This window comes from Tamandua tetradactyla, chromosome 8 (assembly GCF_023851605.1).
Source record: "Tamandua tetradactyla isolate mTamTet1 chromosome 8, mTamTet1.pri, whole genome shotgun sequence".
Lineage (NCBI taxonomy): Eukaryota > Metazoa > Chordata > Mammalia > Pilosa > Myrmecophagidae > Tamandua > Tamandua tetradactyla.
This window is the reverse complement of record NC_135334.1, coordinates 19172264-19195417: the sequence shown is the minus strand read 5'-3', so window position 1 is coordinate 19195417 and position 23154 is coordinate 19172264. Positions and strand designations below refer to the sequence as shown.

Here is a 23154-nt window from a genome sequence, read left to right as displayed (position 1 = left end):
TCTATCAGACTTGTTTGTAGCCCAGCGATTACATGCATTATATTTCACAGAGGGTGGAGCCTAGGTACCACACATCTGACGACTTCCACTCTACTGCCCATTACCTAGGCGGTAATACCTTTTGAGACCGTGGGCTTTGGAGGCTGGCAGCCTGGTTCAGAAACCCACGTGCTACCTACTTTCTGTGTTACTTTGGGCAAGTAACTCATTTCATAAGCCCTTTTTACCTCCTCTGTGCAATGATTTTAATAACTGCATCTCTCATGTAGTGGGAAAGTTACCTGAGCTGACCCATTTGGAGAGGCTAGTACAGTATCTGGTGCATGGCGAGTACTCGGTGAACAGATGATTGTTATGTTTTATTACTGTGGCTGCCGGATCGTTGGAAATGAAGCGCAGTAGAGGGCTAAGAGCTTCTGGCTTGCTCGTGGGCTCGTGCTCTGATTCCCATACTACAGAACCATTTAAAACATCGGAGCTGGAGAAGGGACTTCCCATACCTTAGATCTAACCTCGGTGCATATTTAATCACTTCGCCCTTTTTCTTTGTCATCTCTGGGCCTCCCCAGTGGAGACCCATGAGGCTGTTTTGTTCTGTTCCTATGGACTGGCGAAAACAGCCCTCCCCGGCAGAGGAATGAAGCGTTTCAGGTTCTCTTTTGGGGACATTTCCACAGATGGCAAAACAAATCCTCCATCCCGTTCCCCTCAGGCGCCCACATTCTCTCGGCCTCTGGATCTCATTTGTTAAACACTTTACCCAGCTGTGGTGAGCAGGGGGTCAGCGTTTCCTTCAGTCAGCTTCCTGCCCTAGGGACTTGCCTTGGCTCGGCAGAGAGGCCCCTGTGTCCCAGTCGGTGGTGGGTGTGTGCAGCGCTTCTGAGCCTTCTGTCCCGCATGTGCCTAGGGACAGGCAGAGAGCTGCCCTGCCTCTGCCTCTGGTATCAGGATATTAGGGACCTCAGGGATGCATGGTCAGTTCCCTGGGCAGGACTTTTGCCAGCTGAGGCAGCCTAGGAGATCTTTCTGCCGGAGTCCTCACAAACTCTCTTCTTTTTTCCCCCTCTGCTGTATTCCAGGTTTACGTATCTTATGACTATGGAAAATCATTCAAGAAAATTTCCGAGAAATTAAACTTCGGCCTGGGAAATAGCAGTGAAGCCGTTATCGCCCAGTTCTACCACAGTCCAGCGGACAACAAGCGCGTAAGGAAGCTGCTACTGGCAATTCTTGGGACTTTACGGGACTGTATTTTGGGAAGGTTGCTGGGACTGTATTTTGGGAAGGTTGCTGCGTTATCCGAGGGGCTGGGAGACACATCTGTTTATGATCTTTGTGCCATGATTGGTAGCCGGTGACTGCTTCTTGCTGACGTTAGGGTTTGTGACAGAGCCCCACTCTTAGGGGTGGGACCTTGCATGATGAGAGAGGACACTACTGCCCAGGTGGGATTTCTATCACAGCAATGACAGGGTAAAAAAACCACGGCAATGCTGCCAACTAATAAAGTGCCTGGTAGGTGGCAACAGAGGGACCGAGTGCATTGGGACTTTGTACTTGTGCAGAGGCTGAGCTCCTGGATTCATTGGCCTTATGCGTGTGTGTGTATGTGCACACATGTGTATGTGTCTGTGTTTGTGCGTCTGTGTGCTTTTGCATGTGTGCATGCCTCCTTCTCCCCACTCTGAACTTATACTGGTACAGAAAAGAAAAACAAAGCAGCAGATACTGCAGTGCTCCTGATTTGTTTTTCCGGCTGGCTAGCCTGGGAGCTTTGTTTTCACAGTAGACCCTGGACAGACTGGATTTGGGGGGAGCATTGATGAGATTGCCCTCTGCCCTGAAGGAATTGGAAGGGGTAGGGCAAGCATTAGGAGGCCCACAAAGCTTTCCTGCCCATTCCATAGCCTTTAACTGGGGTATTTGCATTTGGTTACTTTCCTGCCCTTATGTTGCCTAGCTGTTTTCTAGGGGAGAATGGCTGCTTTTAAGAATGCTGAAAAACTCCTTAGTAGCCAAAGCTCTGCAGGGTAAGGGCAGCTGCTATTTTCCATTCATCCATAAAGGAGCAAGAGCGCAAGATCTGCAAGGTCCTCTTGTCAGGTCGTGATGGCTCACTTCTCAGCTACCCATGGTCATCTGGCAGGGGCTGTATTCAAAATACTTAGTGACTAATGTGGCATGGTCCAGCCCAAGCCCAGTGCTGGAGGCCCCCCTCGCTGGACTGAGCATTATTAACCTTTTAGTTGCTGGATTGCAGGGAGGTCCTAGGAAAGGCGATTTGGACCACCAAGGCTTTTGGGAGACGGAGTGGCCACGGATGCCCAATGGGCTTCAGGGTGCAGAAGCAATTTTTATTTTAAACAAACAACCAAAGTAGTCGTTACCATTGCATACTGATAAAATATCAGCCCTGCCTTATGCTCTCAGAGCAGATAGGCAATTAGGAACAAACACTCTCTCCTACCTGATTCTAGGGTGATAGAGCAGCATTTTTCCCCCTGAGATGAAAAGTAGGGAAAAGGTGTTGGAAGGATTTGGCCATGTAGACATTGTTTGCATGGGGCTGCTCTGATCTGGTCCTCGGGGCCCCAGACCTGGATGGACCCCACTGACCATTTGCTCTTAGTTCTTCTGAGGGAGAGCATCCTCTGGTGTCCAGTTTGATAAGGGCTAGATCTGTAGAATGCTCTGCCTCTCAAGAATCCAACGACACTTGCATTACTCACTTTCTCATGCTTTACCTAAATATTTATTACTGTGGTTATTTTTATACATTGCCCCAGAGCTAACTCTTGCTGAAGCTGTAACTGAAAGTATGTTGGTTGCTCGGATACTAGGTCCTGAAACTGCCCAGATGCCCCTTCCCACTTCCGAGAGTCTACCTTTTCAGTTTGGTTTACCTCTCCCCTCCTTCTGCCCTCCCCTAGAGTACACAGATGTCTAAGCAGTTTCCGTCTTCCTGCTTGTTGTGGGTTGTGGTGAGCAGTTTCTAATACCCTATGTCTGAAGAGTCAGAAGGTAGGGGAGATGCTGTGATGGTTTGCAGGAGGCTGTTTAGTACAAGCAGAGGGTTAGGGGCCTTTGGAGCATTAGGTCTGGAGAAGGAGTAGGATGGGGCTGTTGAGGTAACAAGGAAGATTAAATGGGGAAGATGGCATTCAAGAAATTTTAGGTGCGGCAGGATGAGATGGGAGCAGGCGTATTTGCAGCATAGGTGCTGTCCTCCTTGAAGAAGGATTCATCTAAGGCTCCTCATGGTTGAGGTAGACACATTTTGGAGGTGGTAGAGATGGAGAGTCAAGAGCACAGTGAGGGGTTGCTGCTTTGAGAACTTGCCGACAGTTGGGTCTTGGGCCTGGGGCAGGCCAAGTGAGGTTAAGGAGGCAGCATTCTCTGTAGAGTTTCTAATTCCCCAGAGAAGGCTCATGCCCCTGCCTAGCCTTCTCAGGAAGGAAATGGTAACTCTCTTGAGCGGATTATCTATGTTATTTTTTTTGTCTTTGTCTCCTGGATGCAGACTGCCCCACCAGACCTACCAGTTCCTGAGAAAAATCACACAAGGTTGGTGCCTTGCTGTCGACACCAAGGTGCTGGGCTCAAGCCAGTCCCCTGTACAAAATGTTAGGTGGGCTGAGGAGCCCAATTGGAAATGGTTGCTGTGAATGTTACACAGCTGCTCTGCAAGACTATGATGTCATGGTCTGAACGTGTGTGTGCCGCTGGAAGGGGCAAAAGAGTGCGTGTCAGATGACCATCACATGGCTTTGCCTTGTGAAGGAGATGGGATGGGGATTGCTGGTTGCAGGGTCATGTGAGTTTTGGGGTCTATTTTAGCACTCGACATCAGTCCTACTTAGATCGTCTTGTGCCCCTGTGTGCTACCTCCTTGAACCACTGTGCAGCCCTGGCTACCTGGCCATTCCTCTAGACTTGTAGGGCCACCAGTTGAATCAGACAATGTCTGAGTATGTCTAGGGCTCTTTTAAAAAGGTCACTGAATGCACACTTAGGCTTTATAACTTAGCAGAAGTGAGAGCTGACCCTGCTTTTTTCCAGGCAGAGGTTGTGTCTTAGTGTCCTTGGTTGCTTGAGCAAATACCATGCAATGGGTTGGCTTAAAGAATGAGAATTTATTGGCTCATGGTTTTGAGGCCAGAAAAGAGTCTAAGTCAAGGCGTCATAAGGTGGTGCTTTCTCCCCAAAGACTGTGGCCTTCTGGGGCTGGCTGCCAGTGAGTCTTGGTCCTGGGCCCTTGTCACGTGGCAGTGCACATGGAGGCCTCTCTTGGCTTCTCAGTTCTCTTCTGGTGCCCATTGAATTTCAGCTTCTTCTTTCCTGTAACTTTCTTTTTTCTCTTTCTGAATTTCATTCTGCTTATAAAGGACTCCAGTAATATGATTAAGACCCATCCTGACTAAGTTGAACCACACCTTAACTGGAGTAACCTCATCAAAAGGTCCTCCTTACAATGGCTTCACCCCACAGGAATGGATTAAGTATAAGACCATGTTTTACTTGGGTGTATGTGGGCCCCAACCACCATAAGTTGGTTCTAGGTAAAATCATAAAAAAAATTCTTTTTCTTGCATGCACCCCCCCACCCTCCCTACCCCTCTTAGAGGTATATTTTCTTCGCCTCCTCCCCTGCCCTTCCTTCACTCATTGGACTCTGGTGTTCTGTACTCAAAACTGAACAAAGTCACTTTGGCTACCAGATAGATAAACCCCGTAGCTCAGTTTATCTTTCCAGAGGTATTTGCATTTTAAGAGGAAACAGAGCTCTAAGCCAAAAGGTGAAGCTCCTTGGGAACATGTGAGTCACAGCAAACAGGGCTGGGGAGGTCGCGGTGCACACCGACTCCTCTGAAATCAAATTGCACAGGTCATGTAGCACCCAATAGATCAACTCTGCAGCAAACCGGTGGAGTCAGCCTCGAGTAACCTTGACGCTGAGGTACCATTAGGGCCACACAAGCAGAGTGGGGGACATCCGGTGCCTTCCTAAGACGTGCGCATGTGCCATGGTTACACAACAGCATGACGCTCCCTGTGGCTAAGTGATGAATGAACCTGCAGATAGAGCTGTGGGAATTAAATGTGTTTGGATCAGAGAAGTGAGGGTTTGATGGGGTAATTAAGACTAGAAATGGAGCTTCGAAGATTGGCACAATTTCATAGATTGGAGCGGAGCGGGCGGGAGCCTGTGAGCAGGGAGAGGGGCTTGGTGCCAGAGACTTCCAGGTGCCGGCCTGTGGTTTGTGTGCAGGACAGTGAGGAGCTGCTTCCCAGGGGTGGAGGCTTTGCCCAAGGTGCTTGGCAAAAGCTGTCAGGCCTGGTCTGAGGATGGAGGAGATCGTCTCTCACCTCCAGGACTGTGGGGAGTCATGGGAGGAGTTTTGAGCATGGAAGTAAAAGAGGAGTGTCTTCGAGGAGAATGTATCTCCTGGCAATGTAGGTGAAGGATTGGAAGGGAAAGATGGAAAGACTGGAGAAGCTTCCAGAAAGGGGACCATTGTGCTCGCTTAAGCATGCATTTGCTCAAGTCGTTCAGCCAAACCTAATGTCACCCTCCAAGCATTTCCTACCCTGCTAGGTCCTAGAGGATGCAGTGATGATTAGAACTCAGGGCCCACCCCAAAGTGACCTCTACTCTCCCCAGGGGTATGGGCCACCCTAACAACACTGGGAATAAAAAGGAAGACATCGATTTTGAAAGATATTCTAAAGAACAACATAACAGGGTCAGTGGCTGGTTGAAGTTAAGACTGGAAGAAAGGGAATGGGGTAAAAATCAAACCCCAGTTTTGAGTCGTCGGACTGGGAGAATGGTGTAGTGTGCATGGAAACTGAAGAGTATGGAGGGAGACTTGGGTTTTGTGGGGAAGGGTGCTAAACAATTCATCTTTGGACGTGGTGCAACATCTTGCCACGTCAAAGTGGTGATGCCAAGAGGGTAAAGAAGTCATGGAGGTAGAGTGTCAGTGAGAAGTTGGAGTAAGACTAGAGATTTGAAAGTCATGGAATTTGGAAGGGTAAGCCAAGTTAGTAGAGCAAAGGATGAGAGTAGGGAGTGGAGGAAGGCAAAGGAGCCAATGCAGGAGAGACAAGGACAGAGGTAGGGGGGCAGGGACAGAGATTGTGCAGTGTCCCCCAAAGCAAGGAAGGAACATATGCTGAGTGTTTAAGGAGATTGAGAGAGGAGACACATACATGAGTCTTACAGCATAGTGTAAGTAAGACCTATGAGTTCAAGGCGGAAATGCCGCCTTTTTGTTTGAAGAGTTGAGTTAAGGGTTGATGATCCATTAAGGGGCTGGCTCTGGAACCAGGTGGCCTCTGGATGTAAGTGCTGCTTGCCAGCTGTGTCACCCTGTGCAGTCAACCTATTTAAGCTTCAGTTTCCTCATTAATAAAAAAGGGGGTGACAATCGTATCTAAAGCGTTGAGTTGCCCTGTGGATTAAATGAGATAAAGCACACAAAACTCTTAGTTCTGGGTCTGACTCATAGTGCATGCCCTGGAAAAATGTTAACTGTTCCGTAGGAAATATAATACAATCTATGACCGGACACATGATCTTTAGACTCTTAGATGTGAGGCTGCAGGAATCTGTGGAATTGGATTTCTGAAGAAATGTTTTCAAACTGAGAATACTCCTTTCCCCAAATTCCAAGATGGATTGGAAGTGTGAAGATAGTTGTTTCTAGAGAGCACCTTCATGCCAAAAATTATGCTCTTAGAGTCATCATTGTTTTTTATAACAGTGCATTTACTTATGATTGTTTTTGTGTTTCAAAATGTTTACTTGGCCTTTTCGGTTAGATTTAATTAGATTTCTGCATTAGAGGAAACAAAAGAGAGAGAGAGAACACACGCTACACACTCCTGAGAAACTTACAGTGTAGATACGGGGAGAAAGTGCACAAATGAAAAAAGAGTGAGGAACACATGAAAGCATCATGCGAACAAGTGCAAAGTACTGGTCCAGGCTGAGGCCTCACATGCTGAAAGGACTCCAGACAGAAAGATGGGTCTGGATTGGGTGGAATCAGTTAGGAAAAGTGTCTTGGGTTGATTCCTGTGTGTTGGTTTATTTCTAGGATTTAAATGACTGGGTCTTGGTGGAGCTGGGTTCCCCTTGTTTTGGTTTCTGTTCCACTGTCCCAACCTCTGAGTCACCCTGGTTCTCCTGGGAGCAGGAGCAGGCCACCAGGTTTCTCAAGCATGTTTTTTCATTGCCTGAGCTTTCCTTTAGGCTCTCTAAATTAGCATCAGGCCCATGCTCTATTATTTTTCCCCTGTTTGTGCCCAAACTCACACTGCCCTAAGCTGGGAGTGTTCTTTCCCTGTGGACATCTTGTCGGCCCCCTTCCAAAGCCCACCTCTTTCACTGAGTCATTTCTGATCTCCCAAGCTGGAACTGATCTCATCCGTGCTTTCATCGGATCCTGTCCATGAATTTTCATGTAACCATATTTTCCCTTGAGTTGTAGTTAGCCATGGATGTGCCTTTCTCTCACATTAGATTGCAGGTTCTTTGAAGGGAAGGATTCTGTTTTGTCACTGTGACATCCAGGGGTGAATATGCAATATGCTTTTGTTAAGTTGAATTGACTTAGTTCTCTGCTTTAGACTTCCCTCTTCTTTAAGCCACAGCCACTTTCTAGCTAAGCGTGGTCAAAGTCAGTCTCCCATGCAGAACAAAATAAGATAAGGAAGGTTTCTGCTTGCCAGAACACTTCCTGCTCTGCCCCATAGTGGGTCTGCCATGGTGCAGCTTGAGCCCCAGAGTGGCCCTGGCACCTCGTATAATTCTAAGAGGCAGAAGTTTCCTTCCTAGATGGATGTGATTTTAAGGATTTTCCTGGAAGAAGTGCCCTGTGTCTTTCTGCACAGAGGATGCAGGACAGCCATCCCATCGTGCATACTCTTTTCTCGGTTGAGCCAATCTGAGGAGTGAGACTTCTCTATCCTGTTAGCCAGTAGCCACCTTCTGATTGTGTTGAGTAGCTAACTCTCCAGGAAGTGAGATCGTTGAAGTTTGTTGAAAGAAAAAATAGAAAGGCTTGACTGGTTTCATTACATAGTTGAAGCAGACCAATCTATGGTTTCATTAGCTCCTCTCCCCATCTTTCCCTAGGCTTTATCTGGGTGTACCAGCACCTTTTCACTGCCAGAGATGGTGAGATACCGTTGTCTCCCCGTGAGCCCTGGTGCTTCTTTAGTGCTGGCCTGTCCCTGCTCTTCGTTCACCCTCATGCTGTTTTTGGGAAAGGTTGGGGGCACTGGCCAAGCCCTACACTGAGGTTATCTTTTTTCTCTTGCAGTATATCTTTGCAGATGCTTATGTCCAGTACCTCTGGATCACGTTTGACTTCTGCAGAACTGTCCAAGGCTTTTCCATCCCTTTCCGGGCGGCTGATCTCCTCCTACACAGTAAGGCCTCAGACCTCCTCCTGGGCTTCGACAGGTCTCACCCCAACAAGCAGGTAAGAGAGCTTTGTGGAACATGGTAGAGTGGGGACTCCTCCAGTTTCCTACCCTGTCTGGGTGGATTGCATGTCCTTTGAGTGACCTCCCCTTCTGCTCTCCCCACTCCTTCTCTTTCAAGCTTATCCTTTGTAGTTACCCTATCACTTACTGTGGGTGAGAAAAACTATATCCCCCTGGCACTGTCCATCGTATCCGAGCCAGGGATCGTCACCCAGTACTTGGCAGGTCCTGTTAGTTAAACATCAGGCCTTTCTAAGTGCGCATAAGCCTTTGTAGGTCTTGGGGTAAACCGAGGCCCTGGAATTTAATCAGAGAGAGCTAGTGAAGGGAAGTCTGAAGTCTGAGCACTGCTGGGACCTCTTGTCAAATTTCTGTTTCTGCCTTCCTTATCCTCCATTTAAATATCCTGTTGCCTACCATTTGTTTGACACTATCATTAACTTTAACATTTTTCCTTTGTGTGTGTGTGTATAATATAAATGTATGTGTTTTCCTCCTTTAATATGGGGTTAGGAGCAAAGAGGAATGGTTGGGGAGAGAACCTGACTAGGATTTATATCTCAAGGCTGAAATTTGCCAAGTCAAGAATATTGGTCTGGCACAAACCTATGAAACCTGCAAATCCTGTTTGATTGGATTGCTGATGAGCTTTGAATGTTTGTTTTTGTATGTGTGTGTGCAGTGGAACCTCGGAACATTTCTTTTTCTCTGCGGGTTGTTTAAGTAAAAACATGATCTGTTTACCTTTGCATGCCTTAGGGAGTAACCTAAGTCTGGGTTGGGTCAGTTTACCAGTGTAGGTGGATTCTTGTTATTTTGGGTTTCATACTAAATACATGGTTAAAGGCCAAAGGAACCCTCATGTGATATCTTTGGAAGTTGAGGGGTTTTGGCAAAGATCAGCAAGTTAATTATTCCTGGTCATTCCCCACATACTCAGTTGGTTCCTGTGGTAGTTAGATTCAGTTGTCAACTTGGCCAGGTGAAGGCACCTAGTTCTGTTGCTGTGGACATGAGCCAATGGTTCGTGAACCTCATCTGTTGCCGATTACATCTGCAGTCGGCTAGGAGGCGTGCCTGCTGCAATGAATGATGTTTGACTTAACTGTCTGGTGCTTAAATGAGAGAGCTCAACGTAGCACAGCCCAAGCAGCTCAACACACCTCATCTCAGCCCTCGCAGCTCAGCCCAGGCCTTTGGAGATGCAGAAAGAAATCACCCTGGGAAAAGTTGTTGGAACCCAGAGGCCTGGAGAGAAGGCCAGCAGAGATCACCTTGTGCCTTCCCATGTAAGAAAGAACCTCAGTTGAAAGTTAGCTGCCTTTCCTCTGAAGAACTAATGAAATAAATCCCCCTTTATTAAAAGTCAGTCCATCTCTGGTATGTTGCATTCTGGCAGCTGGCAAACTAGAACAATTCCTTTCACTTGGTCTTTGACCCTGTACTTAGCCGATATCTCCTCCGCTCTATTTTCAGTTTTTAAGGACCCTGTTTCCCAGGCAAGAAGTGGTCAGTGTAATCCTTTTGCTCTTACCATCACCTGGGGGGATAGGCTGAGTAAAATGTAATTTCTGCAGTCCACAAATGGAAGACAAGTTATAATCATTTTTCCTTACAGTTACTATTTAGAGTCTTAGTAACTCATGGAGAAGAATGCAAAGGTGGAAACTGTTCCTTCCGTCCCTGCCCTTTTTTGCTTTCAGAGTGACCTAGCTGGCTTTGGTGACCTTGCAGCTGGTTTTCCTAGACAGTATGTTACATAAGGCAGGATTTTAGTGGGTATGGGATGGTGAGGGGATCTGGGTTGCGTCACTAACACTTCTCAACACTTTGATCTTTGCAGCTGTGGAAATCGGATGATTTTGGCCAGACCTGGGTCATGATTCAGGAACACGTGAAGTCGTTTTCTTGGTAAGCTGGACCATCTAAGAAATGTTGTCTTCTGTCATCTCTGTTTTCCAGTCTTAGCTCCTTTATTGTGGACAAACCTGCACGCACTTGAAATGTGAAGCATTTGGTTTGGAAAACAAATTTTCCAGGTCCTAGAATTATAGCTTTAAGTATGATGAACTCACTGGGGGCAATGAGAAAGGAATATTATTTGTGAGAGAGTGATAGAGAGCTGCATTTTTCAGTTCAATGGGGAAGGTAGAGGTATCTTGGAGATCTTGCATGTATTAGAGTTTCTAAAGACCTTCATTTCACTTTGAGAGCATTATATCAGAAGTAGGCATTTTTCTCTATATAAAATACTTTCATTTTTCATTCATTTTATATATATATATATTTGAGTGTTGAATATAAAACATACTAGATACATTAGGGTATAAGAATTTGAATAATTTATATATATGGTCATTGAGAAAATTATAGTTTCAGAGGTAAGAAAAGGCATTCGTGAAAATAACGCATTATAAAAGAAGCACAGAAGTAAAAGGCATAGTCTGAGAAGCCAAAGGAGGGCCACAGTCCTTCCAGATGGGATCAGCTTCCTGGGGAGATTGCTGTTGGTCCAGGCTATGCACAACAGTAGGATACAGCCGAGGAATGGAGGACAGGGAGTCTGGGAGAGGAGTGGAAGGACCAAAGGATTGATGAGACATTGTGGTGCCAGGGTGGAGAACACCGAGTCTTATTTTTGGACACCTGTTGGGTTCAGTTTGGAAAGGAATTTGGCATGGAATGTGCAGTGCTTGGTGGAGGAATTTGGACTGAATTCTAAGGCAGTTGGGAGCCGTTGTAGGTTTTTTAGAAGGACAATGAAATAAACAGGGCTGGGCTTCCAGGAGTCCAGTTGTTTCTAGTTATACTTGCTTCTGATCATTTGCTGTTAGATGATGCAGTCTATATTCTTGAGTATATGATCTTGTATATGTGCAGGTGACTGTAGGATAGATCCTAGGAGAGGGCTTGCTGGATCAATGGGTCTATCTAACTTATACTCCATCCCTCTACATGGGTGACGAATAGACATTGCAAATTTGATTCCTCCCAAATTGACTCTTTATCATCACCTCCTTCAAAACACCTCCACCCATAATCTTCCCCATGTCCATTAATGGCAAATCCATTTTTCTATTTGCTCAGGCTGAAAAGTTTCGAGTCATCCTTGATTCCACGTTTGTTTCATCCTTCACATTCAATCTGTCAGGATGTCTTGCTGGCTCCACCATCAAAATATACCCAGAATCTCCTACTCCACAACCATTTTATTGCTCACCCCCTTACCTCATTCAAGTGTTTGCTCAAATAACACCTTCCAAATAAGGCCTACCGTGAACATCTTATTTAAAATTATAGCCACTCCCCTGCCTGTTCCCAATTGTCTGACCCAGCTGTATTCTTATTATACCTAATATTTCCAGTATTCCCTATTATCATACCTATTATTTGCCTGTCTCTCTTCAATAGAATGAAATCTCCACAAGGGCAGGTATTTTTATCAGTTCTGTGCACTGATATATTCCCAGTGAAGAAATTACTGAATTTTTTTAAACTTTGGTAGATATTATCAGATTTTCTATAGAAAGTGTTTAATTTTCTCAACACCATAGAATAATGTCTTTCCACAGCCTGTCCTCTAGGTAAGAAAAAGTATCTCAGTGTAATTATAGTTTGCATTTTTCTTACTATAAATGAGTTTGAACATCTTTTTATTGGTTCAAGTGTCATTTCTACTTAGTTTTTTTGTGTGACATCTTGACAGTCTTTTTGTTCTTGATTTATTTGAGGTTAGCCCCTTGTCTTTGATAGGAGATAGGTAAATATATGTGTGTACAATTACCTTTATAGTTCTGAGTTTGTCATTTGTCTTTTGACTTATTCCCCATTATGTATAATAACCAAACAAAGTTTAGTTGCTGTCCATGTTTCCTCTAGCTATTCCTTTGAAAAGAAGCATCTTTGTGTTGGTTTTGCTTCTTTAGTAAGTGAGAGCTGTGATGATGAATGGGCTGCAGGGGCCTTACAGCCAGGTATCTCCAGGCTCCAGCTGGCCTCCTTTTCGTAGAGAGCAGCTGTTTCTGACCCTTTTATTATTTTACTTGGTCAAATATTTGGTGGTCATGGTGAAATTACAAACCACAGTCTCCTTCACCCAAGGAATACCATTATAACTTCTGCTTTATTTGAAGTTTAAAGAGGCAGTTTGCTCTTTTACCTTGTTTGGGAACCATATACTAAAGGGACAACCAATTAGGATTAAATAAAGGAACTTCCAGTTTGGGAATTTGTGTGCTGTACCTTCTGCTTCAGTGCAGACATGCAGATATCTTAGGGGAAAGGACCGACCTATCTTATTTGAAACAGTTTCATGTCTAATGTCAGGGGATTTTAGGCTATTTTGGGGGTTGAATTTCCTTTGGGATCCCCAAATAAATGAGAATATCATCTCACCTCTCACAGAATGATGGTATAAAGTTGTTTAGCAATGAGTGGCAGCCCAGCAGCAGTGGGAATGAAGACGGCTGATGTTGCCCAGGGCTGCAGATTGGCAATGGATGGTGGCTTGGGGTAGGGGTGGGGTAGAGCGTGACTCAAGGATGCCTCTGGAGCATCACTAAAGGGTTGTGTGGAAGGCGGGTAAGGCCAGGTGGAAACTGTGCTCAGAGATGAAGCAAGGATCAGAATTTCTGAATGAGGGTAAAGAGAACAGGAAGCTGTTGTGAGTGAGCATAAGAAGTGGGAGGTCAAGTGACTGCAGAGAAGAGCTTGCAGGTGGAGTAGCTTTCAAAAGTGGGGGGTCCAGATATTGGAACTGTATATGGATTATGGAAGAGGAATGGGATGGAAGTCACAGATCTTTCTCTGTCAAGATGTTTGCTGCTGCTTTGGGGTAGGTGGAAATAATAGAGGTGAGCTGGGTCCCAAAATATCTGAATAAAAGTTCTTTCCCCTCCCCCCTTTTAAAAATACCAGGCAGCCTCATTCTGATTTGCATATCCTCTGGGCTAGAGGAAGCACTTTACGCAGTACTTCTAATTGTGGAAAAAGAGAGAACATGTCGCCACCCACGCCCTCACGCCTAGATGGTGAAGAAGGGTTGTGAACCGCTCAGACCAAGGCCGCTGGTCCTAGTAACCACCCTAGTAACACTCCAGATTGCAGGGCAAAATTCCAGTCTTCACCAGCTGTGAAAGGAGGCCCTTTTTCTCCCCACTGTGTCTTGTCTTCCTCCCTCCCTTCTTCCCTTCCTTTCCTTTTGTTTTCTTTTTGAGAGAATGCTCTTGACATCTCGAAGGACTTTTATTTCATTACCTGCATTATTCTGAGAGCCATTGTGAATATGGAACTGTACAAAGGAAAGTACACAAGCGAGCCCTTCTGTCTTTCCTTGGGTCATCACTTTGCATCCTCACTCTGAAGCTGTCTTTCCTGTTTATTTTCCTAATTATTTTTCCCACTTGCTTGCTTGGTCCTTTGCACTCCTTGTGAATGTTAGGAAACCTGGGGAGGGTGAGTCATCTCACCAAAGCTGCTATTAGGGTCTTGATGTGGAGGGACATGAGCCCCGAGATCCTCCTCCTCAGGAGCTGGACCTAGTCATTCTCCAGTCTTAGTTTGGAAGAGCTTTTGGTCCCAAAGCAGCAAGTACTGATTCAGCTAGGACCCCTGTGCAATGCAAAAGAAATATAGGACATGGCTTTTAAAGGCATCTGTCCTCTCTAGGAAGCTCACACAATCACAGTATATAGTGAACGATATACTACAGTGTATAAGAAGTGCTGCTGTGTAAAGTAATGAAACTGGTTCCAAAACCCACCCAACCAATCCACACCTTTGTTTGAAGTTAAATCTCGTATAAAAGGTGTATGGTATTGAAGGCTACTGAGGAGCACCACCTGTGTTGGGAGTAGGGATGAGCGCATGGGGAAAGACTCCCAGAAGAGGGGAGCTTGAACTTCACCTTGGAGGATGAGTGGGAGTTAAATGACAGATCAGAGTTGCACATGGGACACATCCCGAGGGAGAAATGAGCCCTTCATTTCTGAAGGACATTGAGGAGATCAATATGTGTAAGAAAGAGTTTGTGAAGTGTCTCACGGGAATTGAAGTTGCACCAGTATGGTGAACCCAGGTTGTACAGATCAGTGAACTCAACAGGGGACAGACAGAAAAAGAAAGGACTGGATCCTTTGGAAAGATCAGGCTCACAGATAGAGAAAGTGGTTTCCACTAGTGCTGTTCTTCTGGGAAAAGAATGTCTTGGGGGAAATAAGCAGTCTCCTTAATTCCTTGAGGTCCATAGCCTGAGGCCAGAAACCTCCTGCCAGCTTTAGGCAGTCTGTTGCTGACAGCAGTGTGGTTATTTGTTCTGAAACACTCCACCTTTTCTCTTAATTTTTTTCTTTTTTTTTTTTTTGGTGTGTGTGTGGGCGGGGGGTGTGGTGGTGGCAGGGTGCCTGGTCTGGGGACTGAGCCGGGTCTCCTGCATTGAAGGCGAGCATTCCACCACGGAACCACCTGTGCACCCCTCCACCTTTTCTTTTGCTTTTTCTCTTTTACTGCTTTTCTCAATCTTGGTGAGAGCTTGTCTGGAGCTAAACCCAGGATGCTTTGAAAAAAATAGCAGAAATGCAAAAAATGCTCTACCAATGGCAGTTACTCCTTTTCCTTTATCCCAAGCTAAGAAAGAAGCAAAGGGATAGGTTTGAGGCCCAGAGAGTACATTTGGAGGTCACTTTGCCAGCTCTAGATTCTAGCTGATTGCCCTTATGGTATAACCTCCATGCCTCAAATGATTAAACATGGAGATGATAATAACCGCTTTTTCTTCTCTCAGGGGAATTGATCCTTATGACAAGCCAAACACCATCTACGTTGAACGCCATGAACCTTCTGGCTACTCTACAGTTTTCCGTAGTACAGATTTCTTCCAGTCCAGGGAAAACCAGGAAGTGATCCTTGAAGAAGTGAAGGACTTTCAGCTTCGGGACAAGTACATGTTTGCCACAAAGGTGGTGGTAAGTTGAACAAGCCAAGAAATAAACTGCTTTTGATTCTTCTTTCTGGGGTTTGACATTTTGTGATAAAACAAATGAGTTTCCACAAGCAAAGGGTTTCAATGAATATGTTAGAGGGAGTGTGACGGAAAGATGCTGGGCATTTGTGAACAGTCTCAAAGAGCCTGAAAGGTCCTGGGAGGTTGGGGAACTGGAGAAGTTTAGAATAACGTCTCCAAATGTCTCTAGGTGCTAGGAATTTGGTTGCTTCCTGGCATCTAGGCATCTGTAACAAGCACATGTTTCTTTGAAATCCCTAGTTGAAAGAAAACAGAACTTGGTGATCTTTTTTTTTCCCTTTTCTTCCTACTGCCTGATTTCCTTTAAACGTAGGCCGATTTCTCTGAGATTTTTTGGACACGTTAATTTACATAGCTAATAGAATGTGTAGTCATTGGCTAGTGGGAGTGGGTGCTCTAAGAAAAGCAGTAATTAAGCTTCCAGCTGTCAGTAAGTAGCTTAACTCTCAGCCTTTGGGAAAATCCTCCCCTTGATTTGATGTGTAGGAGCCAGATGCTGAAATGGAGGGTTTCCTCGTTTAAAACCAGTGCTGATTATTTAACAGGACTTGCCTAGTAGCTGTGTCTAATTCCCTCTTTATCACTCTTGTATTAAGTTTAAAAAAAAAAGGCCTGGCTGAGACCTGGTTAGGCTGCCATTCTGAAGGGGCTATAACATGCTTCCTTAATGGTGACCCTTCCCTTTTTGACTACAGGCTCTGGTGAAGGCCTCTGGTAACTGGAAGATTGCTCTGCTCTCTGTCACTGTTAGCCTTTAGGGACTGAAATAAAATGTAATTGTTTTCCTCCAGCTTCTCATTTATTCATATGTGATTGGAAGCAGGTCAACTGTCTTGGTAGGATTCTTGGGTAGAAAGAGGCCTTCCTCCTCTGGGGAAAGCAGGGAGTAAAGTTTGAATGAAAGAGAAGATGTGGTTGGCTAAAAGCAAGGGAGGTTCCCCATCACATGTGTTGTAGTTTGCAAGTTGCTGGAATGCGATGTACCACAAATGGAGCGGCTTTTAAAAAGGAGAATTTATTAAGTTGCAAGTTTACATGTTCTAAAGCTGTGAAAATGTCCAAATTAAAGCAAGTCTATAGAAATGTCCAATAAAGCATCCAGGGAAAGATACCTTGGTTCAAGAAGGCCAACGACATTCAGTGATTCTCTTTCAACTGGAAAGACACCTGGCAAACATGGCGAGGTCTGCTAGCTTTCTCTCCAGGGTTCTTGTTTCATGAAGCTCCCCTGGGGGTGTTTTCCTTCATCATCTGCAAAGGTCTCTGACTGTGTGGGCTCTCGTGGCTCTGAGGCTTTTTCCAAAATGGTTCCCTTTTAAAGGGCTCCCGTAAGCAACCCCACCTTGAATGGGTGGAGATATATCTCCATGGAACCCATGGGGCTGAGAAATCAGGCCTAAGCATTGGTGTATTATGACATCAGGTTGAGAAATACTGAGTTACAATGTCACCTAAACCTCCAGTTTTCCAGTTTTCTTATCTTTTCTATTTTTGTTTCTTGGGCCTGAATTTGTTTGTATGATTTTAATTTGATAATTCTAAGACTCTGATTCCTAGATTTGTCCTTTTTGCCTGATTTGAGGCTGGGGAAGATAGCTGTTATGCATTTCTCTTAATCCCATTATTCCTATATCTCCCACCCAAGAATTTAAGTTTATCTCCAGTAGAGTTTAATGTGTCCTACATTCAGTCTAATAGCTATGTTTATTCTTCAGAGATAGCTGCTTTACACAGTATCTATGGTGAAATTTTAATTACTTCTGGCTGGTAGTAAGATCAGCCATCATGTCTGTTTTGATCATTGCTGATAGACTGCTCAGTGTCTTGTACAATGCATTGTACTTAGCAGATAGTTTTGTTTTGTTCTTGTCACAACTATGTCTTTAAGTGTTGTGTGTCCAAAGTTATAGATTCAGCATTACTTCTTATGCATTTGCATTTGAGAATCTGTAAGAAGTATAAAATCTACTTATATATCCAAACGCACTACAGTAGTTGTGGCATTTCTAATTCCCCATGTGGTTACCTTTACTGGAGATCTTTATTTCTTTAATCCACTTTGTTCTACTGTCTATTGTCCTTCCCTTTAGTGTTATTTGTAGGGCAAATCTAGTGGGTTGAACCTGCTCAGCTTTTTTTTTTTTTTTTTTTCACCTTGAAATGTTTTAATCTGTTCTCCAATTTTGAAAGACAGTATTACTGGATATAAAACTCTTAGTTAGCAATTTTTTTCTTTCTGCACTTTAAAAATTTCATCCCACTTCCTTCTTGCTTCCATGGTTTGTGATGGGAAATTGGTACTTAATCTTACTGGAGCACCTTTATACATGCCATGTTGTTTCTCTCTTGCAGCTTTTGAGATTCTCTGTTTTTGGCATTTACAAATGTGTTTGCTTGTGGCCGTCTTTGAATTTATCATGTTTGGGCTTCATTGGACTTTTTGGATTTGTATATTCATGTCTTTTGCTATATTTGGGAAGCTTTCTGCCATCATTTCTTTGGCTATTCCTTCTGTCCCTTTCTTTCTTCTCCTTCTGGAACTCTCATAATGTGTATATTGGTATGCTTGATGGTATCCCACAACTCTCTTGGGCTCTGTTCACTGTTCACTATTTTTCTTTCTCCTCCTCAACTCAAATAATTTTAGTGGTCTTATCTTTGAGTTCACTTTATCTTTCTTCTGGCAGCTCTAATCTTCTGTGGAACCCCTCTAGGGAATTTTAAATTTTAAATTTCTGTTTCTGTTATCTCTTTTTTTTTTTTTTTTTTTTTTTTTTTTTTTTTTTTACATGGGCAGGCACTGGGAATTGAACCCGGGTCCTCTGGCATGGCAGGCAACCATTCTTGCCTGCTGAGCCACCGTGGCCCTCCCTGTTTCTGTTGTCTTAAGCTCCAATTTCTTTACAATATTTCTATCTCTTTGGTGATATTTTCTTCATGTTCATCTGTTATTTTCCAGATTTCCTTTAGTTCTTTGTTCATGTTTTTGTTTGGCTTTTTGAGCAATTTAGGACCATTTATTCAAATTGTTCAGTATTCCAAAATCTGTTTTTCTTTGTTGATGGTTTCTGATGTTTTATCTTGTTCCTTTGAATGGACAGTCATTTCCTGTTTCTTTGTTTGCCTTCTAATCTTTTGTTTTGTTGCATACTACATTTTAATATTTTAATGTATTAACTTTGGAATTTAGTCCCCAAGCTGTTTTTAAATATACATCTACCTAATGATACAAAGAGATAACTTCGAATGTCAAACACTCAAGTCAAAGATACCTTTCACAGTCTTTGCACATTGACTCTATATTGGCTGATGCACTCCTTTGGAACTTCATCCTCCTACCAGCGAACTTAAAGATTAGTCCAATGTGAAAGTACAGGGTTTTCTCCAGTCTTTTCTGAACATGCTTCTTGGCCTAGGCATGTGCTTGTGACCCTATGAATTCCCCTATTGAAGGGATCCGAATGCCCCCTCTTCTTCCTTTGAAATAGTCTTTCCCTATCCTGGGTACTCTATTGTACATCTTAGAGCTGGTAATCCTTTACCACAGGCTACTGCATTTTGATTGTTTCAAACGCCGATTTAGCTGTCTGCAGGCTGCTCCTCTTCTGTGTGCAGGGCACATTCTGGGTAGTGAGGTAGAGGATATCCTGATTCAATCTTTTAGGCTAACACCAGATATATTGGCACAGACATACATGCACACCAGTCTATACAAAGGGGTTCCTTTGCTCTCTCTGGAATGGGACGAGGACCCACTATGACAGCACAGGTTGACTCGCAGTGATTGGGAGGAGGGGTTAGCAAGAGTGCCATGAGCTTTTCCTATTGTATTAAAGTTTTCTTTTTCTTGATTTGTCCTTTGCCCAATTACTGCAACCCTTTAATTGTTTTCTGGAGCCCTGAGGAAGATGGCTCTGCCGGTTTTTGCTAGTGGTTCATAGATTCAAGTGGAACCCTGGAATGTCTCATGCTGCCATCTTGGTTGACCAGAAAACTATTTCTTGTTTTTTGACATGAAGTGCACTTACTTGTCTTAACAGTCACATGAAAACAGTTGGGCTATTAAGGGAATAATGTGGTTGCAGAATTGACCCACATGAATTTGTTAATTTGGTAATACTCAACTGTTAGGTTCTTTCTGGTAATAACAGTAGTTACCAAAAGGTACAAGGTACAGGATTAACTACTCTCATACATCTACTACCAGACTGTCTTGAAATCCAGTCTCAGGCATTTCTTGCACAAATGTGTATCTGTAAGGAAGGAGCTGATCTGTGGGCTTGATAAATTGTCCTCTCTCCTTACAGATGATTCAGTCACACCTTGCATCATGTGGACATGATATTCTAGAGCCGAGATTGATAAACTGTAGCCTCTCCTGCCCCGATTTTGTAAATAGTTTTATGGAAACACAGCCATATGCATTTACTTATAGTTGGTCCATCCATGGCTACTTTTTTTTTTTTTTTTTGTTAAATGTTAAAATAAATTTAATAGATTGAAATGCTAGTGATCAATAAAAGGGAGGGGTGAGGGGTATGGTATGTATGAATTTTTCTCTGTTGTCTTTTTACTTCCCTTTCCGAATTGATGCAAATGTTCTAAGAAATTATCATGATGATGAATATACAACTGTGATGAAAAAAAGAAATCCTTGCCTAGCCCTAGATCCCAAAGGTTTTCTTCTATATTTTTTCTAAAGGCTTTATACTTTTACATTTTACATTTATAAAAACACTACAATGGTCCATGATCAATTTTAAGTTAATTTTTCTATAAGCTGTGAGACTTAGGTTGAGGTTGGCTTGTTTGTTTGGCCTGTGGATGTCCAGTTTCTCCAACACTATAATTTGAAAAGGCTTTATTTCGTCTATTAAATTGCTTTTGCACCTTTGAAAAAAATCATTTGGCCCTATTTGTGGGGAGCTATTTCTGTTCCCTGTTCTGTTTCATTGATCTGGATCTCCCTCTCCACCATTATCATCCAGTATTGATTAGTGTAGTACTAAGTCTTGAAATCATGCTGATTGATTTTAACAATTATTTTAGCTATTCTAGTTCCTTTGCCTATCCATATAACTTTTTTATTAATTAAAAAAAGAATTAACAAAACAATTAGAAATCATTCCATTCTACATGTACAATCAGTAATTCTTAATGACATCACATAGTTGCATATTCATTTCTTAGTACATTTGCATCGATTCAGAAAAAGAAACAAAAAGACAACAGAATAAGAATTAAAACATTAATAGAAAGAAAAAAAAACACAAAAAACCTATACCTCACATGCAGCTTCATTCAGTGTTTTAACATAATTGCATTACAATTGGGTAGTATTGTGCTGTCCATTTCTGAGTTTTTATATCCAGTCCTGTTGTAAAGTCTGTATCCCTTCAGCTCCAATTACCCCTTCTCTTTTTTTTTATTTTTTAAATTAACGGAAAAAAAGAAATTAACCCAACATTTAGAAATCATACCATTCTACATATGCAATCATTAATTCTTAACATCATCACATAGATGCATGATCATCATTTCTTAGTACATTTGCATCGGTTTAGAAAAACTAGCAACATAGCCGAAAAAGATATAGAATGTTAATATAGAGACAAAAATAAAAGTAATAATAGTAAAGTCAAAACAAAACAAAATAAAACAAAACAAAAACCTATAGCTCAGATGCAGCTTCATTCAGTGTTTAAACAAGATTACTTTACAATTAGGTATTATTGTGTTGTCCATTTTTGAGTTTTTGTATCTAGTCCTGTTGCACAGTCTGTATCCCTTCAACTCCAATTGCCCATTATCTTACCCTGTTTCTACCTCCTGCTGGACTCTGTTACCAATGACATATTCCAAATTTATTCTCGAATGTCTGTTCACATCAGTGGGACCATACAGTATTTGTCCTTTAGTTTTTGGCTAGACTCACTCAGCAACATGTTCTCTAGGTCCATCCATGTTATTACATGCTTCATAAGTTTATCCTGTCTTAAAGCTGCATAGTATTCCATTGTATGTATATACCACAGTTTGTTTAGCCACTCTTCTGTTGATGGAGATTTCGGCTGTTTCCATCTCTTTGCAATTGTAAATAACGCTGCTATAAACATTGGTGTGCAAATGTCCGTTTGTGTCTTTGCCCTTAAGTCCTTTGAGTAGATTCCCAGCAATGGTATTGCTGGGTCGTATGGCAATTCTATATTCAGCTTTTTGAGAAACCGCCAAACTGCCTTCCACAGTGGTTGCACCATTTGACATTCCCACCAACAGTGGATAAGTGTGCCTCTTTCTCCGCATCCTCTCCAGCACTTGTCATTTTCTGTTTTGTTGATAATGGCCATTCTGGTGGGTGTGAGATGATATCTCATTGTGGTTTTGATTTGCATTTCTCTAATGGCCAGGGACATTGAGCATCTCTTCATGTGCCTTTTGGCCATTTGTATTTCCTCTTCTGATAGGTGTCTGTTCAAGTCTTTTTCCCATTTTGTAATTGGGTTGGCTGTCTTTTTGTTGTTGAGATGAACAATCTCTTTATAAATTCTGGATACTAGACCTTTATCTGATATATCATTTCCAAATATTGTCTCCCATTGTGAAGGCTGTCTTTCTACTTTCTTGATGAAGTTCTTTGATGCACAAAAGTGTTTAATTTTGAGGAGCTCCCATTTATTTATTTCCTTCTTCAGTGTTCTTGCTTTAGGTTTAAGGTCCATAAAACCGCCTCCAGTTGTAAGATCCATAAGATATCTCCCAACATTTTCCTCTAACTGTTTTATGGTCTTAGACCTAATGTTTAGATCTTTGATCCATTTTGAGTTAACTTTTGTATAGGGTGTGAGAGATGGGTCTTCTTTCATTCTTTTGCATATGGATATCCAGTTCTCTAGGCACCATTTATTGAAGAGACTGTTCTGTCCCAGGTGAGTTGGCTTGACTGCCTTATCAAAGATCAAATGTCCATAGATGAGAGGGTCTATACCTGAGCACTCTATTCGATTCCATTGGTCGATATATCTATCTTTATGCCAATACCATGCTGTTTTGACCACTGTGGCTTCATAATATGCCTTAAAGTCCGGCATCGCTAGACCTCCAGCTTCGTTTTTTTCCCTCAAGATGTTTTTAGCAATTCGGGGCACCCTGCCCTTCCAGATCAATTTGCTTATTGGTTTTTCTATTTCTGAAAAATAAGTTGTAGGGATTTTGATTGGTATTGCATTGAATCTGTAAATCAATTTAGGTAGGATTGACATCTTAACTATATTTAGTCTTCCAATCCATGAACACGGTATGCCCTTCCATCTATTTAGGTCTTCTGTGATTTCTTTTAACAGTTTTTTGTAGTTTTCTTTATATAGGTTTTTTGTCTCTTTAGTTGAATTTATTCCTAGGTATTTTATTCTTTTAGTTGCAATTGTAAATGGGATTCGTTTCTTGATTTCCCCCTCAGCTTGTTCATACTAGTGTATAGAAATGCTACAGATTTTTGAATGTTGATCTTGTAACCTGCTACTTTGCTGTACTCATTTATTAGCTCTAGTAGTTTTGTTGTGGATTTTTCCGGGTTTTCGACGTATAGGATCATATCGTCTGCAAACAGTGATAGTTTTACTTCTTCCTTTCCAATTTTG

General features: G+C 42.9%; 1 protein-coding gene across 3 annotated transcripts in view; it reads left to right on the top strand.

Moving 5' to 3' along the window:
* SORL1 (sortilin related receptor 1) overlaps positions 1-23154 on the top strand; it is a 180985-nt gene that overhangs the window by 22382 nt on the left and 135449 nt on the right. For all 3 annotated transcript variants that reach the window (XM_077112638.1, XM_077112637.1, XM_077112639.1), the window contains exons 3-6: positions 1080-1205; positions 8331-8492; positions 10340-10407; positions 15278-15458. In XM_077112638.1, coding sequence (XP_076968753.1) covers positions 1080-1205; positions 8331-8492; positions 10340-10407; positions 15278-15458 — 537 coding nt within the window. The remainder of the gene's footprint in view (positions 1-1079; positions 1206-8330; positions 8493-10339; positions 10408-15277; positions 15459-23154) is intronic.